This window comes from Strix aluco, chromosome 12 (genome assembly GCF_031877795.1).
Source record: "Strix aluco isolate bStrAlu1 chromosome 12, bStrAlu1.hap1, whole genome shotgun sequence".
Taxonomy (NCBI): domain Eukaryota; kingdom Metazoa; phylum Chordata; class Aves; order Strigiformes; family Strigidae; genus Strix; species Strix aluco.
This window is the reverse complement of record NC_133942.1, coordinates 11,959,047-11,984,744: the sequence shown is the minus strand read 5'-3', so window position 1 is coordinate 11,984,744 and position 25,698 is coordinate 11,959,047. Positions and strand designations below refer to the sequence as shown.

Sequence of the window (25,698 nt, the reverse complement as noted above, 5' to 3'; positions counted from 1 at the left end):
GAAGCTTTGAGTCTCAATCAACATCAAACTTACCAACCATAAACTCTGTAAATAGATAGAAAAACCCAATAATCCCAGCGGACATCTAAAATCCAAAGGTGTTACCTGGTATTCGAGAGCATTCAAGTGAGTTCAATATCCTTCACTACTCAGACTATTTTGCCAAACTACTCACATTTCTTTACCTTTTACAGAATTGACCACTACAATAAAAAAAGAAGAAAGCATTTTATTGATAATGTAATATGAGAGAGATTTAGAAAAACATACATAGAACTCCCTCAATAAGGAAACATACAATATCAAAATATGCCAGAGTTAGTATATCAAAACAAATTCTCTCTAATAAGAGTTTCAAGTAATGCAATCGTAAAAGAATTTGGCTAAAAAGTAATGTATATATACTGAGATGTTTTCTGTAATAGTCCTCTAAGAAATTAAAGGAAAGCAGCAGTAGATCTGTTTAACTACAGACACATATTTAGTAAATATATTAAGTGTATTTATATAATAAAAACTGCCCTGCACATTCATCACTATGTCTGCATCCTCATCTGTGGCAGCTGTCTCTTCAATTCTACAAGACTCTGCCCAAAAAGGGACAAAAAAGGAAACAAACATAATACTACTAAAAAAATGAGACCTAAGCCTGTGAGGTACAGCTTGTTGGGAGGCCCAGTTAACACAAAGCAGAGAACTCTGCACTCTGACTTAAGTCATTATTTTTCAGGAACATGGAAGAGGAAGTTTGTCTTTTCCGCATCAGGATGTCAGATTCCTACCTGCTAGTTCCAGGCAAATGCCTTCACCTGAGCAGACTGAAGTTAACACAGCTACTGATGGCACTTACACTGTTTGCTCTATTAAAACAGCCGCATACATTATCAGGCTCATTTTTCAATTACTTCCTTTGAATAGTCCCAAATTTCATGTTTCCTTTCATAAAACTTACTTATGGGAACATCATCCTTCAGTTAAAAATGAAGCCTTGTCTTAATAGGTAGATTCCAAGCCAATAAAGATTCTCATTTCATTAATCCTTACTATTTGCATCTTTCCCCATAAATAAGATTATAGTACATAATTTACAGTTAAGAGGAAAATACCTTAAACTTCCACGAGATAGTGTTTGAAAATCCAGTACTTGAATTATGTAGTGTACAGCCTATTGAGCTGCTCAGTCTACACTCCTATTAGGCTTAATGAAGAATGAAATTATACAGAACTAGGACTATTGCATCTAAATCAAAATGCTGCTCTACAAACCATGACACTCCAGTCCCACTATTTTAGCCTACAGTAATCAATATTACAAAGCATCCATGAAAAATCCTGGGGGAGGGGGGAAGGGGAGGCAAACATAAAAGTTAGTGTTTTGATGGAAAACCTGATTTTTAAGTCTTGCAGAAAGCAAAGACACTACATCTTAGGCTTATATTTAACTAAAGTCTGTAACATGGCCAGCCAAGTTACACCATATACCTAAATACCTTTCATCTACCTTTGCAGCTGACTTACTAAGCATGTTGTAGTAGGTCTTGATCAGCTTATGTGACAAAATAGTCACTTTCTCTTCATCATTAAAGGAGAGACACAGCTACAATACTTAGCCGAGCTCATTTGAACAGTTTATTTTTAACCATACCTTGAGAGTTCAAGTTCTAGGATAAACTGGAGTTTCTGGGTACAGGCCTTGCTTTAATAAATGGTCAATCAGACATTACAAAAATTTAACTACTATGTCATCATTTTGACAGTCAGCTTGAATACCAACTTTAAAAGATGTTCTACATCTTTTATTAATCTAATGAAAGAAATGTCAGATCTGAAACTTAGTAGCCCTATTTTACTCGCTTACGAGAAAAAAATCTCAGCTTTGTAAGTTGTTGAGGTTCTAATTGCAGCTATATTACCATAATTATATAAGTCTCATGAAGGTTATCACTACCGTAATCACAGCACTCCTACAAGATGCAGCAGCCTTCAAGAGCAATGGCACTAACCACGTCAGCAAACAAGGCCCTGTCTCATTCGAATGATCTGCAGCAAAGCAGCTTGGACATCTTCATCCATGTGACCCTAGAGCAAGCAAACACTTGGTTAAAAGAAATATTAAAAATCCCATAAACTGTCAACCATCCATCGCTAACATTAACAGATTCTTCAAAATTACCCAAAAGCCTTAACTCATTGCTGTATTTTCACCACTCTGGGAAAGTCAGAAATACTTAGGAATCCTGGTTTGGTTTTGGTGGGTGGTTTTTTTTTCTTTCCTCGTGAGAGAAAGAAGGGTTTGCCTCTCTGACACAGCAGTTTCCTTTATGAAACTATGATGTAGGAAAAAATTACAGTTCCTATCCCTTGGACCCCACAGCCTGCTGCTGTAGCAAGAATCCCTCTTTTGCATGCTTAAGTATTTGAAGTTGTAAGATTTGAATTAGTTGATCAGCTCTTTGTTCAGTGACAGCCACTGGATAAGTCTGCATTAAATTTCCAACTTCTCCCCAGCATTACCTGGGATGATGCAGGATTAACAACATGCTCACGTCACCAGACACCATCCCCCTTCGCAGCAGATTATATACAGTTACACACAGACAAACGGGAAGGGGAAGATGGCACAAGACCACCTACAGCTGTGGGGTGTATTTGCTTTTTTGTTGGATCAGTCCATTCTAAATTAAAACTCCCAACATCAAAACAGGTACTTCATGCTAGTTTCAAGTTTATTTGAGGTCTTCCAGTACGGCAGTTAGAAACATGTCTCAAGAATCTCTGCATTGAGATGACAGTAAAACAATCTGAACTCGGGACTATCATACCTGTACAGCACTAAGAAGATGTGTCCGATAAACTGAAACTACCTCTTGATGCTGCCTTTTAGCATCCTATAAAAAGAAGATAGGAAAAGGAGGTGAAATCAGCCATTTTTTAACATCGACTCTTGCCTATTTCCAACTTTGTGGGCTTGGTTTTGTGCACTTATAGACTAGCCAAAGCAGAATTTCAAGGTTACAGTCCACTAAATCCCCTCCATTAATCAAGAAAAAAGTCACTGCTTCACTTTTTTTTATTGCTTACTTGTAGGAAAGCAATTTTGCTGAAAGGCTATCGGAGACAGGCTGATCTAGTGTGTCAGCCCAGGTGCTAAGATTAAAAACTTGCTTCATCAACAGCATTAGCTATTTGTTTAAAATCACCCAATTTAAGAATTATTTGCCTTGTAAGGGTCAACCTTGCAAATATTATTAAAGATGTATCCTACTTCCATACAGATCTGCAAATAACTAACTTTGCTCACATACACAGCTTCAATTATGAGCTTTACTGAAGTCACAGGGGCCACAAACGTGGCTATGCACAAAATCACAGCACTTACCATAAAGTGTTCCCCTTTACTGTTAGTACTTAATGACAAGCAATACATTTCACAGTGTCTGCAGACAAGGGAACAAAGTCAAACCCATTAAGAAAGGACCACCTCACTTCCTTTCAAAGTGAGAAAATAGATGGCTGGTGGCTTTTTGCAAGAAAATATTAACATGGAACTTGCATACAGAAGTGGTCTCGGCATGAACTATAGCAGCATACTTTATAAGCAAAATTCTCTCTAAATTGTATCCTTTTCATCTGGAAGAGCTCCCAAATGTTGCAACTCTAATGTACATTAGTAAGACAAATTTACAGAGAAGCACGCAGTCAGGAAAAAAAATAACAATACATGAATACTCTACTTTTGAAGTCTAAGCCTCTAGTCGACCCCAGTGCTCTAGTGGCCACATACCTATTCCCTTGTTTCAGCAAGAAACCATAAGCAATGCTACTGCTTTTCAGAAAATACCTTGCAGGACTACTTACAGCCAGCTGCTGTTGCAGGGTTTTCACTTGATTCTGGAGCACGTCAACCTGCTGGTTCTGCCGCTTTGAGGGAATCCCAGTAGTGTACGTAAGCTGAGACAAGCCATTAAGAGCTTGTTTTAACCGCTCTACATCATGAAGCAGCTCTGTTATCTTTTTTTTAAAAAAAAAAAAGCACACAGAAACCTCATTTAAGGACATCTCACCAAAAACTAATATTCTTTAACATTCTTTAAAGACTGACAAAGATCAGCAAGCATGGAAGGGTCTCTGTCCCAGCTTGCCATGACACTGGCTAAGAGACTTTAAAGACCGAGGACTTCATTTTCATGACATGCTATCACTGGTTCACATTCTGCTTCCTAGCACTCAAATCTGTAAGGTATGGACCCTGATGGTCAGCCAGCAACAATAAATGGCCTATGCTCTAAAGATATTCTGGGTCTAATTTATAAAAAGAGCAATGAACCACCAGAAGGCCAGCCAGAGATGCTAAACTAATACAGTTCCAACAGAAGAATGAGCTTATACCCCAAAAGTCTAAAGCCCAGCCTGGAAGTTTTAACAGAGTTCAGACACAACATAAGATGCCCAAAATATACAAGGAATTAGAAAAATTTAGTATAACACTAACAAAACCAGGACTTCATCTTCACAGATCTGGGCCAGTCCTGGGCACCTAAGGCTCAGTACAGTCGTGCTTGAATACCTCAGTTGTTATATTTGAAGTCTACTTAATGCTCCTAACATTTTCAGCTTAGCTGTAAGGAACTACCCGACATCCTACCTTGTTATCCTTGGCTTCCACCTGCTTTGCCGATTCCTGTATTCTCTTCTGCAAGTCAATAATTGTTGTCAATGATTTATCACACCTTTCTTTCTGGTCTTTAATTTCTTGCTCAATACTGCAACTCCGTAACTGAAGTAACTCCTTTTCATCCTTTAAAGAAAGCTCACTCTTTTTAGCTTGTAAAGCCTCCTCACATGCTTCCTCATACTTTTTATTCATATTGGACAAATTTTCAGCTATGTTATTAATCTGGGCCTCCAAAGTACTTTTCATGGATTTGTATTCTGATATGTCAATCACTTCTTTGCTCTCCAGGTCTGTTAAGGCTTGTTGAGTAAGCTGAATCTCAGACTGCAACTTCAAGATTTCCTCATTTTTAACTCTGTTTTCTTCTTCCTTTTCTTTCAAGCTGTTTTTGATTGTTACAATTTCTCGTTCTAGCATTTCCTTCATTTGTGTATATTCTACCAAAGGTACTGAAGACTTTCTTAGACCTGACAATTCCTGCTGTAGTTCTCCTACTTTTAGTGTTTCTTTGTCATAACATTCCTTCTTACTCCTGAGGGCTTCCTTTAGATCCTCTATCGTGTGACCAAGAGCCTTCTTCAAGGCTTCAATTTGCTCTACTGAGAGATGCTGAGCCTGCGGACTTACAGGCTGCTTGGTACTCTCTTGCAGCTCGTCTTTCTCCTCTTTTTTGCCTGTGTATTTCTGCAGCAATTCTCTCAATTGCTTATTCAGCTCCTCCATTTTGCTTGCAAACATTTTCTCCATTTCACGGGATTTCTCAGCAAGGATATAGTTCTGCTGCAAGTCATTTTGGATGGACAAAATGCCATTTTTGAGCTTTTCATTCTCCTGTTTGCACTTCTTGTTTTCCTCCTCACTTTCTCTGCACTTTTGCACCTGTTCCTGCAACTGTGCTTTTAATTCTTTCACTGTGGCTTCAAAGCTTTGTTCCCTGTCTTCAAAGGAGGCAACCGGGGCATATTTTGACTTAATGCATTCTTGAATTGTGTCAAGTTCCTTCTTTTGGGCTTCAATTTCCATGTGCAGCTGTAAAATTTCTTCTTGACCCCTCTTATATTCAGCCATAATCGTAACATTGTTCTCCTGAAGTTCCTGAATGCTTTTATTTAAAGTAGTCACTGCAGTTTCATGATCTTTTAAACTTATGTACTCAGTTTGTAGTTGATTCTGTAAGAGTTTCACCTTATTTTTAAAAGTTCCATTTTCTTCATTTACCCTCATGAACTCTTGCTTTATCTCTTCAGTTTTTCCCTTCAGATCTGACAGCTCCCTATTAGTCTTTTCTAGTGTGTTATTCAAGACTGTTTTAACCTCTTCATGTGTTGTAGCCAACACATACTGATCCCTGAGAGTCTCTCTAATGACTGTGTTTTCAGAGACGAGTTTGCACACTTTTGCTTGTTCATCATCGTATTTTTTCTGAAGCTCAGCAAGCTGCTTTTCAAGTTCAATACCATTAGATTTTAAAGCTTCCACTTCTTTTTTGTGCTGCTCTGGAGACAGGTACACAGCTTGGAGGTGGCCAATATTCTCACTTAAGCTGTTCTTCTCTGCCAGCAACTTTTCAGCTTCTGCTTTGCTTTCGTTGTACTTCTTTGTTATTTCAAAAAGCTTTTTGGTCAGGTCACCAACAGTCAGATCATTTGTTTTCTTCAATTCTTCGTGAATTTTTAAAGGCACATTCTGGCTTTTAATTTCCATTTTTAGCATTTGGATTTGTTGTTTAAGCATCTTGTTATCAATCTGCAATCTTTCAAGTTCCTTCTGCAGAGTCTGATTCTTCTGTGATACTTCAGAAATTACCTTCCCGAGTTCCTCATTCTTTTGCTCAAACCCACTCCTCATTTGTTCATGGTCTTCTGGCTTTACATGGTGAGCAAGTTTAGCCTTCTGATTCTCAGATTCCCTCTTTAAAAGCAAAATCTCTGCCTGCAGTTTTCCATGCTCTCCCTCCATCTCTGCCAACTTTCTTGCTTTTTCATTCACTTCGTTTGATAACAAACTCTTCATGTTTTCGAATTTCTCTGAAGTTACGGAGCGGGCTAACTTCGCTGCTGTTTCTTTGAGCTGCCCTTCTAACTCCACGACATTTCTTCCCCTTTTATCTCGTTCCATCTCCAACTTAACAAGTTCCTTCTGCAACCTTTTATTTTCTTCCACTAGCCTTCCTTCATCTCTCTTAAATTCTGCCACCAGCAATTCATTCTGCTTAATCTGGTTCCTCAGTTTTCCTACTTCAGCAGAGGCTCCTTCATACTTTGTTTTCATTTCTTTCAACTGATCCTTCAGCTCCTCTGTTAGCTTACTGTTTCCCGAAGCAGCTTCATTTGTCAGGTGATCTTTCAGAGCAAGAAAGTGGGTCTGCATTTGCTTAACTTTGCCTTCAGAGTCAAACATTCTTTTCTGTACATCTTTTAAAGCATCTTCCAGTTGTTTTATCTGTCCATCAGATTCCGCCTTGGTTCTTTCACACTCCAATGCCAAAGCTTTACATTCAGATACCTTGTGAGACAGTTCTCTCTGCAATTTGCTAATTTCTTCTTTTGCTACACTATAGCAGGTCCTCATGTTGTCAAGTTCTTTCTTTAAAGTTTCCTTCTCTGAGCTGGATGATTGGTTAGGCAGGGAGAGCTCCAGGGGTCTCAGCATAGACCTAGACTGAAGATAAATTGGCACAAAAATGGACACAAGTTTACAAGTTTGACAAGTCACATACATATGAATTGTCATATACATAATTGTCTTAAACCTACATTGATATAAGCATAAAATTTGTCCAAGAGATTTCTTTTTCTCTGAGAAAACTAATCTGTTCTTGCCCATATTACTGAGCATATGTATTCCAGCTTTTAGCAGTAAAAATCTTGAATATAGTTCTACATTACTGCTTCCCAATCATCAGACCCTACTGACATTAAAGGGCAGGTATAGTATATTCACTTCCCTTGTTATTTACATTTAATCACTCATCTGCTAGAAGAAACCTAATTTAAGATATTTTCTTCACCCCTCAAGCCTGCGACAATAATTTTAAAAGGAATCAGAACAGAGTACATCATGGTTAACAGAACCTTCTTTCTGACAAGACTGAGGAAAAGTAATTTAATTTACCATCCAGTAAAGGATATATCAAAAAAGAAAACCACCAAAAACCAACCCCAAACCCGTTTTGCCCTCCTGCCCTGTGGTCTTCACTACCAACCTTCACTTCACCACCAGCCCCATTACTGGCTGTTACAAGGCCCAGGCTTGCTCCAGTGATCTCAGTCATGTTCCAAGGACCAGGATGCAGTAAGTAGCTTCCAGTCATCACCAGCTTAATGCCACTTAATTCCTGCTTGGGACGTGGTTTGGGGTTTTTTTGGTTGGTTGGCTTTTTGTGCCCACTCCCCCTCCCCATTTTTGGGTTTGGGGTGGTTTTTTTTTTTTTAAAAAAAGAATTGCACATCAACTCATTTTAAACTTCAACTAAGAATAAAAAAACTAAGACTATTGGGACAACCTTATATAAAACATGGCAGAAGATACTGGATTTTTCTGTGCTACTAGCAGAACATACAAAATACCTATTGGTGAAAACTGGCAAGAAAGCATAGGATATCCAGATTTACTTCTAGCCATCACTCACTCCTGGAAGCATTACAGCTGAAATACTCCAGCACAGGAACAGCTTGTCAGTTAGGACCAACCCCTGTCATATACAACTCACTAAGGATCTGATGGATCTTGTTTATAACTGAACTGTTGCTTTAAAAGGTAGCTAATTATCAGCAAAAAAATTGGCAGGAAGTTATTATATAGAAATAAAGTCTTCTGAATTTTAACTGAATTTAAAGTAGAAAAATTATGGAGATGAAAAACCAATTCTACTTTACACTGACTGTTGATCCAGTAGTCTGTTGACTCAGTTTTAAGAACGCTCATTACAGACCAGACTGTTCAGCATCCAACAGTTTCACACATTTAAAGCTCTGTCACACATGTAACTCTAGAGGGCACCAGCAGTTAAAAATAAACATAGCAAAGCAAGTATGAAAGAAAATGTTGTATTCAGAAGCAACGTTTAATATATGCACATTTAGCTTTCCCAAGCATAACTATCTTAGAATTCTCTCAAGCGGCAAAGTATTTATTACCTGTGATTCCACAGCAAAGACTTGTCCTTGTTTAAGTAATAAATCTTCTTTTCCTAGATTTGCAAAGCAAACTGCGTTTAGTCTCTGTTTAAAAACAGTAATATGTAATCACAAGAACTATGATTTTCCTTCCTAATTTTATTGTGTTCAGTGGGACTGCACTAGGCTGCAGGTTGGTGTTTAAGTACCTGGTATTAAAACGACTCCTCCTTAATTAAGTCACATAGGAAGTCTGCACAATGTCTTAAGAAAAATACACCCCTCCTACGGCAGGCCAGGTGAGTTGTTCTACAAAACAGTCATGAAAGCCACCTTGAGCCAGCTGCACATGAACACAGTAGGGAAAAGCATCCCCTTGCACCCCAAAGAAGGGATCCTCTTGACAGCCAAACAGCTCTCATGACAGCTCATGACAGACTGAGGAACATTTTAAGTTACACAACTGCAAGACAGGCCTGTAACTAAGTTAATGCAAAAGACTTCAGGTTCTGGAAATGGAACAATTTCTAATAGAAGTGGAATCGGAGCTCCTGTGTTTGAAGTAATTTTCAAACCTGCCTACATTCAAGGTTTCACGACAACTACAGTTTTCTTGTCACCAGCTAGACATGAGTGTTGTTTAAGATATGAAGGTCAAAGGGAAGATTCGATTTGGAGCACAGATCTTGCTCCGCTTGTTTTTCCATGTTATTAGAAGAGACGTAGCAGAGTCGCAGCACACATTTCACAAGAGCAGTCACTCACAAGAGACTGATCAATAGTGCCCCAGCACTCCCATACAAACACAACCGCCCCCAGCCGCCTACTCAGAGGTTTGAAGCATGGACGCACACATTATGCTTGGCCGTAGTTAAGACCAACAAAAGGAAGATATGATAGAAAAAAAACACCCTTTGTCTATGTATTCTAACACTGCATCATGCACAGCGAGTTTTAAGAATTAAATATACTTACTATTACCAAAATTACTTCCAGATCCCACAAAGTCAACCTAAAAGCAAACAGCAAGAAACGCAAAAATAAAGCTGAAAATTCATTTCAAATTTTTACATTGTTAAGCTAGGGATTAAAGGGCAGGGAAAGCTTTTACATAGAAAATAATTTAAGACTTCCAATAATTTAAAATTGCTTAAGTAATTGCTACTGTAAACACCAATTGCTATATTACATGTCAAATCAATTAACGTACTTCATAATATTTGAGTTTAGCTTTGAGAGCTTCAATAGTTCTTAAGCTTTCTTCGTGCTGTTTTTCCTTGGTAGTTAGGATTTTCTTCAACTCATCTTTCTGAAAGAGAGAAAGTGCCAAATAGACAAAGCCACAAGAATGGCCAGATTTCTAAGATCTCAAGCAACTTCTTAAGAAGTTTAGGGTGAACTTCAACCAAGATCAGCACTGAAAGAATCCCTAAATTTTTGATTCTGAAGTTCTTCCACAACACTGTTCCTCTACAAGAGGAGTCTTGAAGAATGAGTCAAGGGAATATGCACCAACATAATTTGCTATTGTTTAATTTATTCATATTTATTAGTCTTGCATTATTGAAAGTCACTAAAGAAAATACTAAATCTGCTTTGAAGGTGCCACAGGGATTACGTATTATTTGTAGTAACAGCAATGCTGCCCAGCTATATAAGCTAAGTATGTATCAGTAGGTATTTCATTTAGCATTTATAGATAGCTTTTCTTTTTAGTTTTAAATACCATTACTTAAACACAATAGTCTCCTTCCCCTATTTCATGGTTTCTTACACTTTAAGGTGATATATCATACCTCATTTTCAAGATCATCTGCAAACATTTGCTCCTGCAAAAATAACAAAAAAATTCCCCCACAAATCATTTTTTCAGTAATAATGTTTAAGGGGCTTATACACAGTTCATTAGTTTACAAGTCTACCCCAGTTTCCAGTGCTACAGGTTTCTGACTGTTCCCCTTTCATTTACCATCTAACCTCTGGCAAGAGAAATAAGATAAACAGAAGCTAAGGATGGTTTGACAGAGCCATGTCTCTTGAGATGCATACTAGGAAACCGGAATATCTTTTCAATTGTCTAGATCATACATTACTGAGGCAGAAGAGTACAGTTTTTCAGTAGAAGCTTGCTAATTTTGAAAAGTGAGTATAAAGGAGTTAGTTTGTGGGTTTTGTTTGTTTTATACAGGAAATGCTAAAGAAAAGTTCAGCAAGCCAACAATTCTGAGAATAAATATTCTTTCTATCCATGTGCTATATTTAGGGGAATGTACTTTTTAAATGTACCTCTACAAAAATACAGTGAAGGAACAAATGTGAGCATCCACAAAGCAAAAAAAATAAATTCTTGTTTTTATTTTTCTTTCTCAATTGCACTGGTCATATTTAGACCTCTAAGAAGGAACTTGTTTTTAAAAACGTCGTTTCAAATTTGGGTGAAAAATTCCCTACTGAAAACCTTTGTTTCCGTTTTTGCCCACTGAAGATTTTTCTCTGTGTTTCTACTTACAGTAACAGCTAGAAAATAAGAAGCGGCTATGATAAAGTGCTAACACCCACCACCTACATTTAATCGTGCAGATGAAGTTTACTCTCCAAATTACAACAGAACACCTCATGGTTCATGTTACATTGCAAGGTGTTGCCATAAATGTTATTGCTCAAATTTATGAGTATCTGTGAGTGACACTGTGACAGGCCTCCTCACATTTTGAATATTATTACAAGACCAAAGGCTTTTGCAGGAGAAGATGGTAGTGACAAATATAGAAGTAATTCACAGGAAAGCAATGAAGACCACATCCTAATCATACATGCTTTCCTTTCTACTTCTACCAGCCTTTGCTGTCAGCGTCAGGTGGTCATTGCAGCTGCCAAGGCAGGTTACTCCAGTACTAGGTTTACCTCATTCAGCTGTAGTTGTAGCCCACTGATTCTATCCAGCAGCATCCTTTGCTCCTCTTGCGCTTCTCTCATTCGATCTTTCAAATCTTGATTTTCTAACTCCAATTCCTTAAAAAGTAAAAAATAAAATTTGAAAAGCACACCACACATGCATTGGGAAAACTGAAGAATCTGAACCAACAATTTTAACGGTCACTAAAGACACCAAGCCTTGCCTAACAAGTCCCCTCATGATTTTGTGGCCTTACTCCAGGCCTGTTTCATTCTGAAGGTTTACTTAAGCACAAGCTCCACAGTCTTCAAGCTTTTCGGCTCTGGATAGCTCATTCTCGTAGAAAGTATGAGCAGAGTAAGATCACATTCAATGCTGACAGCACTCAAGAGGCTGCTTATCTGCTGTCTGTTAACAAGTAAAAATAGCTAATGTTAAAACAGTTCCTGAAACCCAACCACTGCAGCCAAAGGTGTAATGAGAAAGCCTCAGCAGCATGAAGCATAGCAACCTCCAAGTGCTAACTGTTCAGCAGCCACCAGAATCACTGGGAACGTATAATAAATCCAAGACGTGAAATGACAGGTCTCTGCACCATCAATCCAGTGCTCACATGCGAACAATAAAGCATGTTTAACTCTTGCCTAATAATGACTGCCTCAAGTGTGGGAATTAAACCAGAGAAGTTGCATTGAGAGATCTTTATCATTTTATTAGACAGCCTTTCAGAACAGAGGCCTCAAATTCAGTGGTTTGTTCCCCAGAGCTTAAAACACTGTTTAACTTTTGAAAACTAATGACATACTAACAAGATGCGAAAATTAATACTAGTTAGTGTAACAGTTATGATACAGGTTGTTTTTAGTAAGATGCTCAATCCTCTGGAGAACATTAAAAAGAATCGTCCTGGTTTATGACCCTATGATTTTACTGCAGGTGAAAGTAGTAAACAGAAGGTTAGGAGATGGGCAGGGTTAAGACATGAAGAGACTTGCAACTCTATTACACAAGTGGTTTTTTCCTGAAAAAGTTTACAGCTTATCTGCATAATTGCCACATTACAGTCATGCAATTAAGTTTTAAGTAAACAGCAATATATATGACCTTTCTTAATGGAATTGCTAATGCTTATTTTACAAGCACATCCCATCTTTAGTACGTCTGGTTCATGATGCATATGGGAATGCACAAGCCAGAAATCCTTCTCACTTACCTGAGCATTATGTTCCTTCTGATACAGCTTGACATTCACCTCCTCCTGCGCATGCAGCCGATTCCACTTCTGTGACATATTAGTAATCTGTTATTGCAACAGTGCGGTATTAATTTATATTCCTGTTGTGTTCTACAGACATCCATCTCTGGGGAGGGTGGGCTGCTCTCAGCCTCTGTTTCAGCTTCCACTGGGGGGCAAATACTGCCAACACCCACACTTAGGCAGATTGCTTCTCAGTAAGAGGTGGCTCATGATCTCATCCAGACAGCAAATGGGATGCTTGTCAAAACTCTAATCCTGAATATGCACATCATTGAATATTTTTCAAATAGAAATAACCACACCATCTGATTACAGAGGGAATCTTCTCAGCTACACAGGAAGTTAAGAATTCATAAAATACTGAACTAGTTTTGCATCACAGCACAACCTTAATCACCCTCTCAACAATACCCGCGATATACCAGTGATATACTGCCTTAACAGATACTTAGTATAAGCAGCCTTACCTTTTGTTCAGGCTGCCCTTTCCTCATGGTATCTCTTGCTAAAAAAGCACCACAAAAATAGGAAGTTAAAAAAATGCATTTCAGCCTCATGCAACACATCCAGCTAATTCTATCTATTTTCAATCTTAGGAGGACATTTCGATAAATAGATTCACCATCCCTCCAGTTAATCAAATATGGAAACATCCACAAGTACAAAGTTTTTCTATAAACAAGGCTAATTAACTCCTATGATCAATACTGCAGTGCCAGGTTCAGCAGTGTTAATACCTCGAGGCAGAGCCTGCATTTACCTTAGAAGCTTTATTAAAAATAAACAAAACCCAAAAAGCCTTCTTCCCCCTCCCAAACAGACAATTTATCACCTTTTTGTTCAAAGGACTACAGCTGCCCTCCAAAAACCAGTTCCTGAAGACACAGCAGTGGGAAGATACACAATTCAAATGAAAGAATACCAACAGTTACAGCCATGTTCTTCATACCTTTGCTGGAATCCTCAACGGCAGCTTTTATTAAGGCCAAAATGTCAATATTGTCACCAATTCTGGCATAGTAAGCACAGTCATGACCAAGGCCATCAGTCAAACTAACATCCGCGCCATTTTTGAGCAAAACTTCTACCGCGTCCTTGCAGCCGTATTCGCAGCCTAACATTAAGGCCGTCCTGAGGATGGGGAGAAAGATCGTGTTCAGAGGCCGGGGGATCTCGCGCTTTCATGGAGCAGTCGCTTACACTCATGTCTAACCCTGGAAACTTGAGTCAAGGAATCCTTCCTCTATCAAGAGGGGAAACTAAGCTTTAAAAAGTCATTTAGTCAATGTTTAAATATTTGTTAAAAAGCAAACAAAAACACTGCGATAGCAGCATTTTCATGAAACCCAGCATAAACATACTACTTTTGAGAGCCACTCAGTGTTTTGAAAACTCATGACTTTGGCTTCCTCTCTATTCAGATAGAAATCACAGACACAACAAACAGAAGACAAGACGTTTCAACAAAGTTCAGGGGGCAAAGTGCTTGGGAGCCCTGGCAATGCTTTCCAAACACTTGCCAGCTTCAGAACATGCACTGCAAGTACCCCCGTGCTCTGTCCCACAGCAGCCCCAGGTCCACTGGCCACCAGGCAGTCAGCCTCGAAGAAATAAATGGCAGAAGCAGCAGTTACAGATAGAAAACCCTTCTCCTGACCCCCTGTCATGAACATAGAAGCAAACATTTCACGGCCTTTAGGTCATTTTGGAGCTCCAACGGGACTCAAATACTTCCTGATAGAATATCACTTCTGTCGTGACCCATTTTGCATATTGATCCCAAAGGGTGCAAGATGCAGCTTTGGACAGACAAACCCTTAAAACAACCAGCTGCAGTTTCTCTGCTGACAGTAACAAGCCTACATGTATATGCAAGAACAAGCAATAAAAGAAGGCCACACTTATCTGCATTATTGAATTAGCACATTTACTTCTGAACTAAATCCCAGGCTCTTTTCCACCGAATTTAGCATATTTATTCTGTAGTCAGAAAGCCAAGGGACAGCTTTCCACCCCTTAAATATCAGCAGGTATTCTGACAACCCTCTGCATGCGTTACCTGTTCTGTTTGTCCCTGGCATTAACATCTGCTCCTCTGTCTATCAGAAGCTGGCAAACTGTGGGACGACACATCTGAGTGGCCAGCACTAGTGGTGTCCTCCCGTCCTGAAGAGAGGGAGAAAGAGATAAGGAAAGGGAGAGAAAGCAGAGAAAGCACAAGAGCTCCAATAGGGTTTGTGCAGGAGAACACTGTAAGCAGCAACTTACTCCGTCTTTTGAATTCACTGAGGCCCCATGATCACACAGGAGTTGTATGCTAGAGGAACAGTCTGACATAGCTTTCAAGAGAAAAAGAAAGAGCAAGTTACACTGCTGAAAACAGCCTTCGTGAAAGCCCAAACACCTCCTTGGCTGTGTTTCTTCCACAAAAATTCATGCAACTAAGTTAAAGCATGACAAGGCTCGATGACTTAGTTCTCTCACAACCTTCTCAACAGGACATGAAAGAAATCAAACGCTACCGTTCAAGGCACTGCATAGCATAATGAGGCGGCAGACAGTCCAGAGGAAAGGCATCTGAACCTATGAACATCACTGCTCTGAAACACTGCTTGTGATACTTGTTTCAGATTTTACTAGACAATTCACAGGCATCAGAAGAGACTTTCAGACCTACAATCTCTGCTAAGACTGTTAACAAGTTTGTTACTGAGGGCAAGTGTCATGACAACATCAAACATTTTCTCCTATTACAGTTGCCAAATTTAAAAGAGCAGAATTTGGTCCATCAGAAAATTAATCCATTAGTTAAATCTAGATTTCATACTACAGTTAGCAGACCAGAAAAACCTTTTACCTGCATCATGAAGAGCAGTTCTTCCTTGAAGATCCACATTCTCCGTTGGACAATTGTACTGTTAAAATAAGTAAGTTCAGATTGCATTTACAAAACATGAAATGTTTGAGGTTTTAATTAACGCAATAAAGAGTGATTTAAGAAAAAAAAGTAATTTTGTAGTTTACAAATACAGTGACATGAAATAGAGCTATGGGTACAGGCACTTCAGTGCTCTAAACACACTGATCAAGAGTTGCAGAAGTAAATTAAGACCATGCAAAGAAAATGCACAGTTTATCACAGACTTTTCACAGACACTTTTCAAATGTTCGTTCACTACAGCCAAGATTCTCTGCTACTTGTCATTACTCCTTCGCTACTAGTCCTGACACTCCACAGGAAATGTGCCATTTCTATCTGCATGAAGACATGCATCAAATAAACAGAAGATGAAAAGAACTCATTAAACGTTCAAAAAAAATTCAAGTGAGCACAAACTGACCAGGAATAAATGAATTAAAAATAAATAGCACACAAACCTAAGACAATCCCCCAATAATGTTTCATGAATGAAAGATTAGGGATATAAATGCCCATCTTTTGAAAACACTACTCTTGAACAGACCTTTCAGTATTACTGTTCCTAAACGCAAGCGTATCCAGAAAAGGAACACTAGTCTTTAACAGACACTCAGCTCCATTTTCTTTAAGCAGTAGAAACTACAACTTGATTTGACTGTCTATGCGAAGAGACAAAAAAAATGTTTATTTTCTTTATTTTAGTACTCTTTCAGTCACAACCTGTTATTTAATATGAAAAGGTCTTTTCCCCATGTCTGTCTTATTTTTAAAAAAGAATGTAATTGTTTAAAAAAAGAAAGAGGAGTGGCATAGTCCAATTTTGAATTAGTATGTTTAAGAGTACATTTTGTCCTCTCAAGAATAAAAACCGTAACAGACAAGTTGCATTTTTCAGTACCTGCAACAGCTTCTGCAAACATAAAGCGTGTCCGTATTTTGCAGCTAGGTGCAATGCGTTTCTACCTAAAAAGAGAGATCAACATCAAGCCAGGATCTATTTTCAACATGCATTTAGAAATATCACAAACAAATAAAACACACCTATGTTGTTTCTCAGCAAGTCAATTACTAATCATATAGCACTAATTCATAGGAAGTTATTTTGTACTTCACTAAAGCACTAGCACAGTTTTTTATCTGAAGAAAATACTGTCATCACCCCCCTCCATAATTCCATATGCTTCATTCCTGCTCATCACATGCCAGATGTATGAAACAGCAAGATAGACGTTAAACTGCCAGACTGATTTCAGAACAAGAGACAGTTGAGATCAATAGTCACAATTTAGATACAACAGTCCCTGTCCCCCCAATTCTGTCAGTGCTGTAACTAAGTCACCTCTCTCGCATATACTTCACTATTTGTTACAGTCGTTTATTTTAGAGAAACTGCAAACAATAATTCACATTCATTAGCAAAATTAATCTCAAAATACTGCAAATGACTCCACATAAGCATTTTTTAAAAATAATCTGTCATATGAAAGGAAGAGGCTAGGTTATTTCTGTAATGAAGTTTAAAACAAAAGAATATTCCTTAACCACGTTAAATTATGAGATAAACAATCTGAGGCAAAATTAGCACCCATTTTTAACTACCTCTTGCATAAGACCTTCACACAAACTCTGACATCACACATGCAGATCAAGAAGGTAGCACAGACACGCTCTGAATTTGAGGGCTCAGTATGGATGCACAAACACCTGCCACATCATTTAATTCTAATCCTCATTGCATACAGTACTTTACAAGTCTCAGTGAAATACACTTTAGTATTTAAATGAACACAAATTCATTTAAAACCATTCTTATAGTGTTATTCTCAGCCAGAAATGCTGATCTCACCAGTGAGTCTGGAGCAGACTATATACACAGTTACAGAAGCACAAAACCAAAGTTCTTAAATTCTGCTGCATTCATGAACTTACATGACAGGACATGACCCGTTTCCTCGAAGTTCAGCAACGAGACACAAATTTTTTTGCCAACTACAGGGAACTACAGAAAGGAGGAAGATCTCTCCTGCAGTTCAGCTTAATTCTACTCAAAATAAAAACTAAGCTGAGAACTTTTGCTAGTTGCACGTGGACGTTTGAGGAAGCCTACCTGCAGCATCAGTGGCTGTGATATCAACTCCATGAATAAGGATGGTGTTCAAGCAATCCAGGTTTCCCTTTGATGCTACAACATGGAATCTAAAAATAGAAGATACCTTAAGCTCAACTGGTTTACACACAAAAATGGTAACACTAACCAGGAAAGTCAAAGCAAACAGCTGCATAGTGAAAGTGTTATACAGTAAAAATCCAGCCTTGGACAGCATGCAAATCCAGTTAAAGAGTTCTGCAGATATTACTTCAAGGAACATGATAATGATTACTTTTCAAGAAAGTTATTTACCTTGAATCAGTGAGTCAGGTGAAAAACCAATATGCTTTCCATTTTCCTTTAATATTCAAGTCTGGCAAGAGCAAGTATTTAAATACTGATCTTCACTTTGAAGTGAAGATTGTTTATAAGAATTTCACGTTCTAGCTATCTGATATTCTAGTTTAGATGAGGCTAGAATCTAACATGATGTATTACATAGATTTATATATTAAAAAGAAGGTTTTTCAGAGCAGCAGGAAGATTTAGGAATTCAGTAACTTTCAACAGCTTCCCAACACCATCACTGGAGTACTGGGAGTTACTTACGCAGATCGCCCCTCCAGATCCAGTTTAGTAGGACTGACTCCTTTTTTGGCAAGAATTGACGAAACCTTTTCCACATCACCCCTTTCAGCTGCTTTCATTAACCTGTCATCATATTTGTTCCAGTCTGTGTTCAACTGTGCAAGAGAATTAGAAAAGCAAGTGAGCAAGTACACTATTGATCTACTAAAGGCATGTCAGTAAAAGGCTGAATCATATGCAATTGGGGGACGCAATAAAAAATACCTTGGTTTGCAGACAGAGTTGTACCTGTTAAGATGTTTAGAGCTATTTGTGTCTAACATCACCATAGCATCTCAATCAGGCTGCTCACCGCAGATGAGCAGTGCTCCCAGAGAGACTGGTTAATTCACTTTGGTCCTAAAGGAGACCTTTAGGATCAAACCTCTTTGGTTTTCCTCATTCTGCTTTGTCCTGCCTAATAGGGCTAAAACTAAAGCCACACACAGTAGTGTCCTACCCTCATTCTCAAATCAAGTTTCCAGGCAGTTTCTCATATTAGGTTGTCTTTAGACATCTTCTAGCCCCTCTGCCACATGAGGCTGCCAAGACAGCCATCTTTTCACTGCATCTTTACTTTCTCTTCTCCCATTACAGATACTTCCATCCTGACCAAAAAAATGCATCTCCCCCACAGCAGTTGATTAACAAACAAGAAGAACTGCTACACAGGGCTTCAATAAACTAAGGCTTTCACATAACCAAGGGAGGGCTAGCATGTGTACTTGTACATACACACACACACTTTATAGAAAAGCAACTTGTAATATCTCAAAAACATCACAGTGCAGAGGGACTTCAGAACTCCTGCAGACAGGGAACCCCACACAAGGTCACCTATAGCTCTGCGCTGCTGTCCTGGTACTCATCTAACTCTCAATGGCTCCACTGCAGGCAGGGGGAGTGTGTACAAGGAGACCTGCAGCTCAGTCCTTCACTAATCATATAGGAGAATTCTTTCCTAATGCCTAGTCATCACATTTTAATCTCTCCACTATGCACACTAAGAACTCCCCCCCGCCCCTTTCTCTGCAGCACCTATAGATCTGAAAAGCTGTCTTCATCTCCTGCCTTTCCAGGAAGGCCCATCAACTGTTCTCTCACATCAGCAAGTCAATTAACTCCTGGAGGTTGTCTTGTTTATCTTTATTGTCAATCATTTGACTTGTAACAGTCTAAATAAAACAATCCAGTGTTTCACTTCTGTATATATTAAATATATGTCCATGTCTCAAAACTTAAAAATTAATAACCAAGATGCAACACAAAGGAACAGATAAGTGAAGAATTGCAAGTACCAGAGCCCAAAACAGTACTGCTCAACTTCCCATCTAAGTAATCATCTCCAGTATAAGCTTTTCAGCATTCATTAAAAAATTGTTTTATAAGGAAGTGGGCAGATAAGACATAGCTGCTACAATTTTCTCCTTTGTCAACCCTTATACAGTAAAGGGACCAGAGAACTCCACAGGTGGGGCTAAGCTTTAAGAGATATCTGAACAGGAGAATTGTGAGATGTGATCAACAGCAGACTTCAGTTTTCAGGAATTCAGCAACACATGAAATATGTACTAAATTTAGCCCGCTCTGAACCAAGTTCACATTTATCAAGGACAGCTGAGCTTCCCAGCTTTACTGAAAAGTTGCACTGTTTTTCATGGCCAATGCCTGACCAGAACTGAAGAGAGAACACCAGAAAAGCAAAAAGCAGAGACCCTATTCTGACCTTATCAGGTCATACAAGTTGCTTTTCCTCAAAACATTCTTTCATCCACTCGCAGGGGCGCAGAGTTTGATGCTGCCTCCCACCCCACGTCACTACAGGCTACTGCCAAGAACAGCATCCCTCCCCAGCTGCTCTCACTCTGCCTGGCGTGCTGGGGGAGCACCCTGATCCCTAAGAAAACATCCAGAGAGCGCCCACGGAATCCACCCGCAGCCATGTTACGAGGAAGGAAAGGCACTGGCACGCAGCAGGGGATGGCAGCCGGTCCCATACGACACCGGGGCATACCCAAACCCTGCATGGTACGAAAGCGAATGCTGAAATGCCACAAGTCAACGTAGGTGCACACATGGCATCAGCACAGGAATGTACTAACTCAACTCCCTGAATTTGGCCATTCTTAAAAATAGATCTGAACCAGCTTCATGATGTCCCAAGCAGTTTTCAGATTTTAACAAATGGGCATGCTCAAAATACGCAACAGGACAGTTTTTCCTGACAGTTCAAAGGGTCAAAATTTAGCTAAGTGCGATATTCAAGAGATGAACATCTATTGAGCTGTAGAAAGAAATGCCAAGTTTATAGCTTCAAATTGCCTGCAATTACCAAAGCAATGTAGAGTGCAAAGAAAGTACAAGTCAGTTATAAATAGACCGCTGTGCATTCAGTCTCAGACAGCCATCACCCCCCACTTTTTCCTTGTTTACTTCAAATGCAGAACTTTGGGCCACAGGCCAAGCATCCCACCCCAAAATGCAGAGCTTGTTCTCTTCATTGCCAAAGCATCCTTTCTGAACCGCTTTACACTTTTCAGAAAGTTCTGCTCTGTGACAGAAACCTCACAGCCAAGCTGAACACTGATGGCTTGATATTCAAGAAGCTTTTAACAGAAGAAAAAGGCTTATAAAAGGAGTATTATATTCAAATCTAACTTTACACTGCAAAAGAATTTACTGATAACAGCGAGACATACGCAGCCTGTAGGTGCATGAAGTTACTTATTACTGTGGATCAGAAGTTCCATCCCTCACCAAATAAAGAACATTAAAACTGGTAAACCTAGTAATTTCCAAAACAGAGCAGCCAAAGAGTAGCTGAAAGCATTTTTAAGTGAGAAAGCAGCCCACCAACCCCATATCCTTCATGCTGGGTTCATCACAACACACTCCACCTCCTCAAAGTGCCAAACCCACTATGCAGAAGTCTTAGCAGTCTTCACATGAAAGCGAGAAGAACAGTAATAGATAAAAACCAGAAGCTATGTACAATCTTCATCTTGAAAAAAATACAAATACGTTCTACCAGGACAGACCTACCTTCTCCTTAAGATCTGTCTTACTAGGGAAGACCAACATTTTTCAAGATTGAGTGTAAGGAAGTCTGGAAGATCCACAACAGAGAGCGCCAATGCCATGCAGCTCTCGAAGCTCAGAGCTGCCGCGAGCAAGGTCCTGCCTTGAGCCAGCGCTGGCCAGGTGAAAGAGGAGATACAAAAAAAAGAAGAAAACCAAAACCCCACTGCCACCACCCTGCATCTATAGAACAATTTGTATAATGGAGTTGTAATCATGATCACCTTTATTCCCCATTCTCACAATAAACAAGACTACAGTAATTATGAAGTCTTAGCAATAGCTTATTCAGTACAATACTCACTGAAAGTGACATGAGGTAATAAAATAGACAACTAATGAAATTACAGCCACTAGTGTTGCCCAGCTAAAGCACAGTACTGATTTGTCAATCAATTAAAACATCCATTAGCCTAAAAGCCATGCCAACCTGGCTGGCTTAAAGTCATTGCATCGGTGGCATTACTGTTCACAGCAAGCGCTGCACACATTGCTGGCAGCAAAGGCAGTATCCCTCCACAGCTCGGCAAAGTTTCCTCTGCTAAGCTACCTTATTATGCAAATTTTATATTTTAAAATACCTTAGAAACTGCACATACACAGCATCAAGCTCTGTTCCCTCTAAATTCTTTTGCGCAAGGCATTTCACATCCTTAGAGGAAAGCGATCACACCTCGCATGTTTGCCACTGGGTTTAGATTGCTGACATTCATACTTGCAGCTTATACCCCCCAGCACAAACTCACTCAAATCTACAGAAAACCCTCCACCAGTCATTCCTTGCTCCCATTTCATAAGTCTTCTGATTAACAGGAGCATTATTAAAAAAAATAAATCTTTTTCCCCCCTTTGGTTATAACACTTAAGTAAATTGCATCCATTTCCTATGATGTACTAAATCAAATACTGTCACCCAAGCATTTCACATTTAAGGAGAATTCCTCACAAGAAGAGTTGTTAAAGACAGATACAACACACATTAAAAAGAAACAGAAAACATTTACAATATTTAAGCTTTTGCATTTTTCCAGTTGTAAACTACTGCCATTGATACGCAATCTAAGATACCTACTGTGTCTTTAGCTGCACAGGAAAACCAACAAGTCATCATAGAACTCGCAGCTTCTTGCTGCCAGAAACAACCAGTTTATCTCGCATCAAGTTACAAACCACTGCAGCTCACAAAGCGCCAAGCCAGAGTTCAAACAGGCTGCTTCAAGAAGTGTATTCTCTCCACTGCCCTAAATTCATCTTGTTCCATCCTTCACTTAGCTTGGACCCCCCAGTATATTCTCCCCATCTTCAGGATCATCTTCAGACTTCATAACTCTTAATAAAAAATGGGCTACCCCTGGCCAGAGGCTGCCCAGCCGGTGAAGCCCTTTGCGGGTCCGGCCACTCGCTCAGCCTGTCCCTCCCCAGCAATCCCCGAGAAAAACCCTCCCTGAGCTTTTGTTTCTGTGTTGCGACAGACTGCCAGAGTGACTCAGACTCACAAGTAAATATTGCCCAGATCTGAAATATCTTGTAAACAATACGTAGACAGTCTCATCAGCCCAGATCTATTTTCTGATAATCCAGTACTTGATAGCCAAGCAATAGCTATTAATACATTCTCCGCATGCTCATGTCCTGAGTAACACATTTTAGATTTAATGTTAACTAACGAGACAAGCATGCATGAAACTTTACTACAGCGTTGTTATGCTCTGCAGACATGCAACCACTCACTTTAAAAAAACAAACATGTTAGTCAAATTAACTGTCCACTGACATTAATGAAGGTCATACTTATCACCACTAATAACACAGAAGGACTGAAATACTCGCAGGAGTAATTTTTTCCCATTCCACCACACCACAAAGCTGAAACCAGACTCACGATCAGACTTCAGACAGTTACAACTGCAGAGCAGATGGAATGCATGATCCTATTTTGACAGAAATGTAACCGATTTTAAATTAGAAAACACACATGCCTCTGCTTTAAAAAAAATTCTCCTTTTACAGTGATGAAACCCATTCTGAATAGAACCTGGTTTCAGCTTACTGCTGCTGCCAGTCTGTCTCCCAACATGTTAAACGAGAAGAGTCACAGAGGCTGTGAAAACATTAAATAGACAGCATAATGATTAACAGTAGGGAAGATGTAGAGTCCCCTTTCACAAGTTTTAAATTTAAATGGAGATCTCCTGAGTGCTGTATTTAGAGGACTTGGTCAACATGACAAGCAACCACTGTCTTGTCTGCAGAAGAGAAACACAGTGCAGAGCCAGAAAAACCACATACACGCACAAGAGACTGCAAATAACCTGCAAATAACCTGCAAATGGATTTTCTCAGTAAAGAGACTTTTAAAATCACTCATTCGTATTTGCACAAATTCACCCTTTCCCAGCAACTTTTAAACTACCCCGCATCACTTGCTTTGAGCACCAGGCCTTTGCCTCACAGCACTAACATGTCCCAAAGGAACATTCCAAGACCTTTCTGCAATTAGTGCCCCCGTGACAAAGTCACCCCACAAAAGTGCAATGACTAGGTCATCCCAAGTTATCTTCTGACCAGAACCAAGTCTGTCATTTTTAGCATTTTGAGGGGAAAAAAATAAATATGCTTCACAAGTGACAGCAACAGCATAAAAAACCCTACTTAACTGAAATCAGTTTGGTGAGAAACCATGGAGGTAAGACTGCGCCTTCTAGCTGAACAGTCTTCTCCAATTTATCCCAAAGGTTTCACTTGTCCCCATTTTTATCTGCCTGCAGACATTCCTCATGACTCATCAGCTACACTCATCCTGCAGCCCCTTTATGCTTAAGATCCTCCCAAGACATTCTTGACCACAAGATTTAGGATTGCTAAACCACATTCCGCAGCCCTGCCCAGCTCAGACTAAGCACAGACAGTAGCTCTCGGGAAACCCAGCTTTCACCACTCCATCAGCACCGAGCACCTTCAGGAAACACAGCCCCACTACATGCTCACACTCATTAAATTGTTCTCCAAGGCGGCTCAAAGGGTAGAAACTAATGTTGTGTTGCATTCTTTCAGTGTAACCGAAGTTTGGAAACTAATTCAGATTTGGGTTTTCAGAGCTAAGACCACCATCAGGCAGACCAGCAGTGCAGATCTCCGGAGGTGCTGAATTCCCAGCACACCAAGGATGCTGTTGCCCATTTTCTGATAACACACAGCACCTGTTCCACCTAAGCTCAGCCTGCCAGTAACTCTTCCCAACCCCAGGTCTCCCAAGATAAGGGGGTATCCCATCTCCACATCTGCCGGGGATCAAATGCAGTACTTGTTCCTCTCAGCTCGGCTCTGGCATGCTCTCAGAATACCGAATAGATACGTCTGGTGTCCGCACGCACTCTGTACATCCACCTGGTACTGTAACACTTTCGGGAGCAGTGCAGACACCGAACGTATCTGCTCGGAGCAGCATAAACTGAGCAAGCACAGAATACTTTTCCAAAAGCTCTCCTAGCTTTCAATCAATGATTTAAACTTCCTGGGCTAGAGGGATTCTACCTGCATGCTTAATAATTCTCAATTAATTGCTTTATTAACTTACCCAGTTTTTCCTCAAGTCCAGGTAAGCTTTTAGCATCCTCAACACCCTTTGCTAAGGGACTGTACAACTTCCTACACACTGCATGAAAAATTATCTACTTTATTCTGAAGCCAAAGCCCCTTATCTTACCAAATATTTAGCAGATGAAGTCAAGCTACATTACCAGTCTGCAGTCCTCATCTTGGGGATCTCTCTGGACCACCCCACAACATTACCACATCCCCCCATGCTGTATGCCGCAGTACTCCCAGCCAGCAGATAAAGGATATCACCGTTCTTGGTTGTTTACTGATAAGAGCATACAGCACAGTTCAGAGTCAAAGTTTATAGTAGCCTCTAAAACTACAACCCTCAAAAACAAGCCTGTTCCTCATCTGTCATTACAATTAAGTATTTAAAGATGAGAGCAATAACAGCATTAATGCCTGCCACTAGAGGTATTGACACACAGGGCATGTTT

The 25,698-nt window shown here is 39.6% G+C and overlaps 1 protein-coding gene across 1 annotated transcript in view; it reads right to left on the bottom strand.

Annotated features, from left to right (window-relative positions):
- Nucleotides 1–213: 213 nt before the first annotated feature.
- The window catches only part of UACA (uveal autoantigen with coiled-coil domains and ankyrin repeats), a 33,702-nt gene continuing 8,217 nt past the window's right edge, over nt 214–25,698 (bottom strand). The window contains exons 2-19 of the mRNA XM_074837405.1: nt 18,566–18,699; nt 17,975–18,063; nt 16,766–16,830; nt 15,805–15,862; nt 15,216–15,286; nt 15,007–15,113; nt 13,897–14,078; nt 13,415–13,452; nt 12,903–12,989; nt 11,698–11,805; nt 10,590–10,622; nt 10,004–10,102; nt 9,769–9,805; nt 8,815–8,867; nt 4,646–7,336; nt 3,859–4,011; nt 2,823–2,888; nt 214–2,079 (exon numbers count right to left, since the gene is read on the bottom strand). Of these exons, the coding sequence (XP_074693506.1) occupies nt 2,008–2,079; nt 2,823–2,888; nt 3,859–4,011; nt 4,646–7,336; nt 8,815–8,867; nt 9,769–9,805; nt 10,004–10,102; nt 10,590–10,622; nt 11,698–11,805; nt 12,903–12,989; nt 13,415–13,452; nt 13,897–14,078; nt 15,007–15,113; nt 15,216–15,286; nt 15,805–15,862; nt 16,766–16,830; nt 17,975–18,063; nt 18,566–18,699 (4,143 nt within the window). The 3' untranslated portion in view covers nt 214–2,007. The remainder of the gene's footprint in view (nt 2,080–2,822; nt 2,889–3,858; nt 4,012–4,645; nt 7,337–8,814; nt 8,868–9,768; nt 9,806–10,003; nt 10,103–10,589; nt 10,623–11,697; nt 11,806–12,902; nt 12,990–13,414; nt 13,453–13,896; nt 14,079–15,006; nt 15,114–15,215; nt 15,287–15,804; nt 15,863–16,765; nt 16,831–17,974; nt 18,064–18,565; nt 18,700–25,698) is intronic.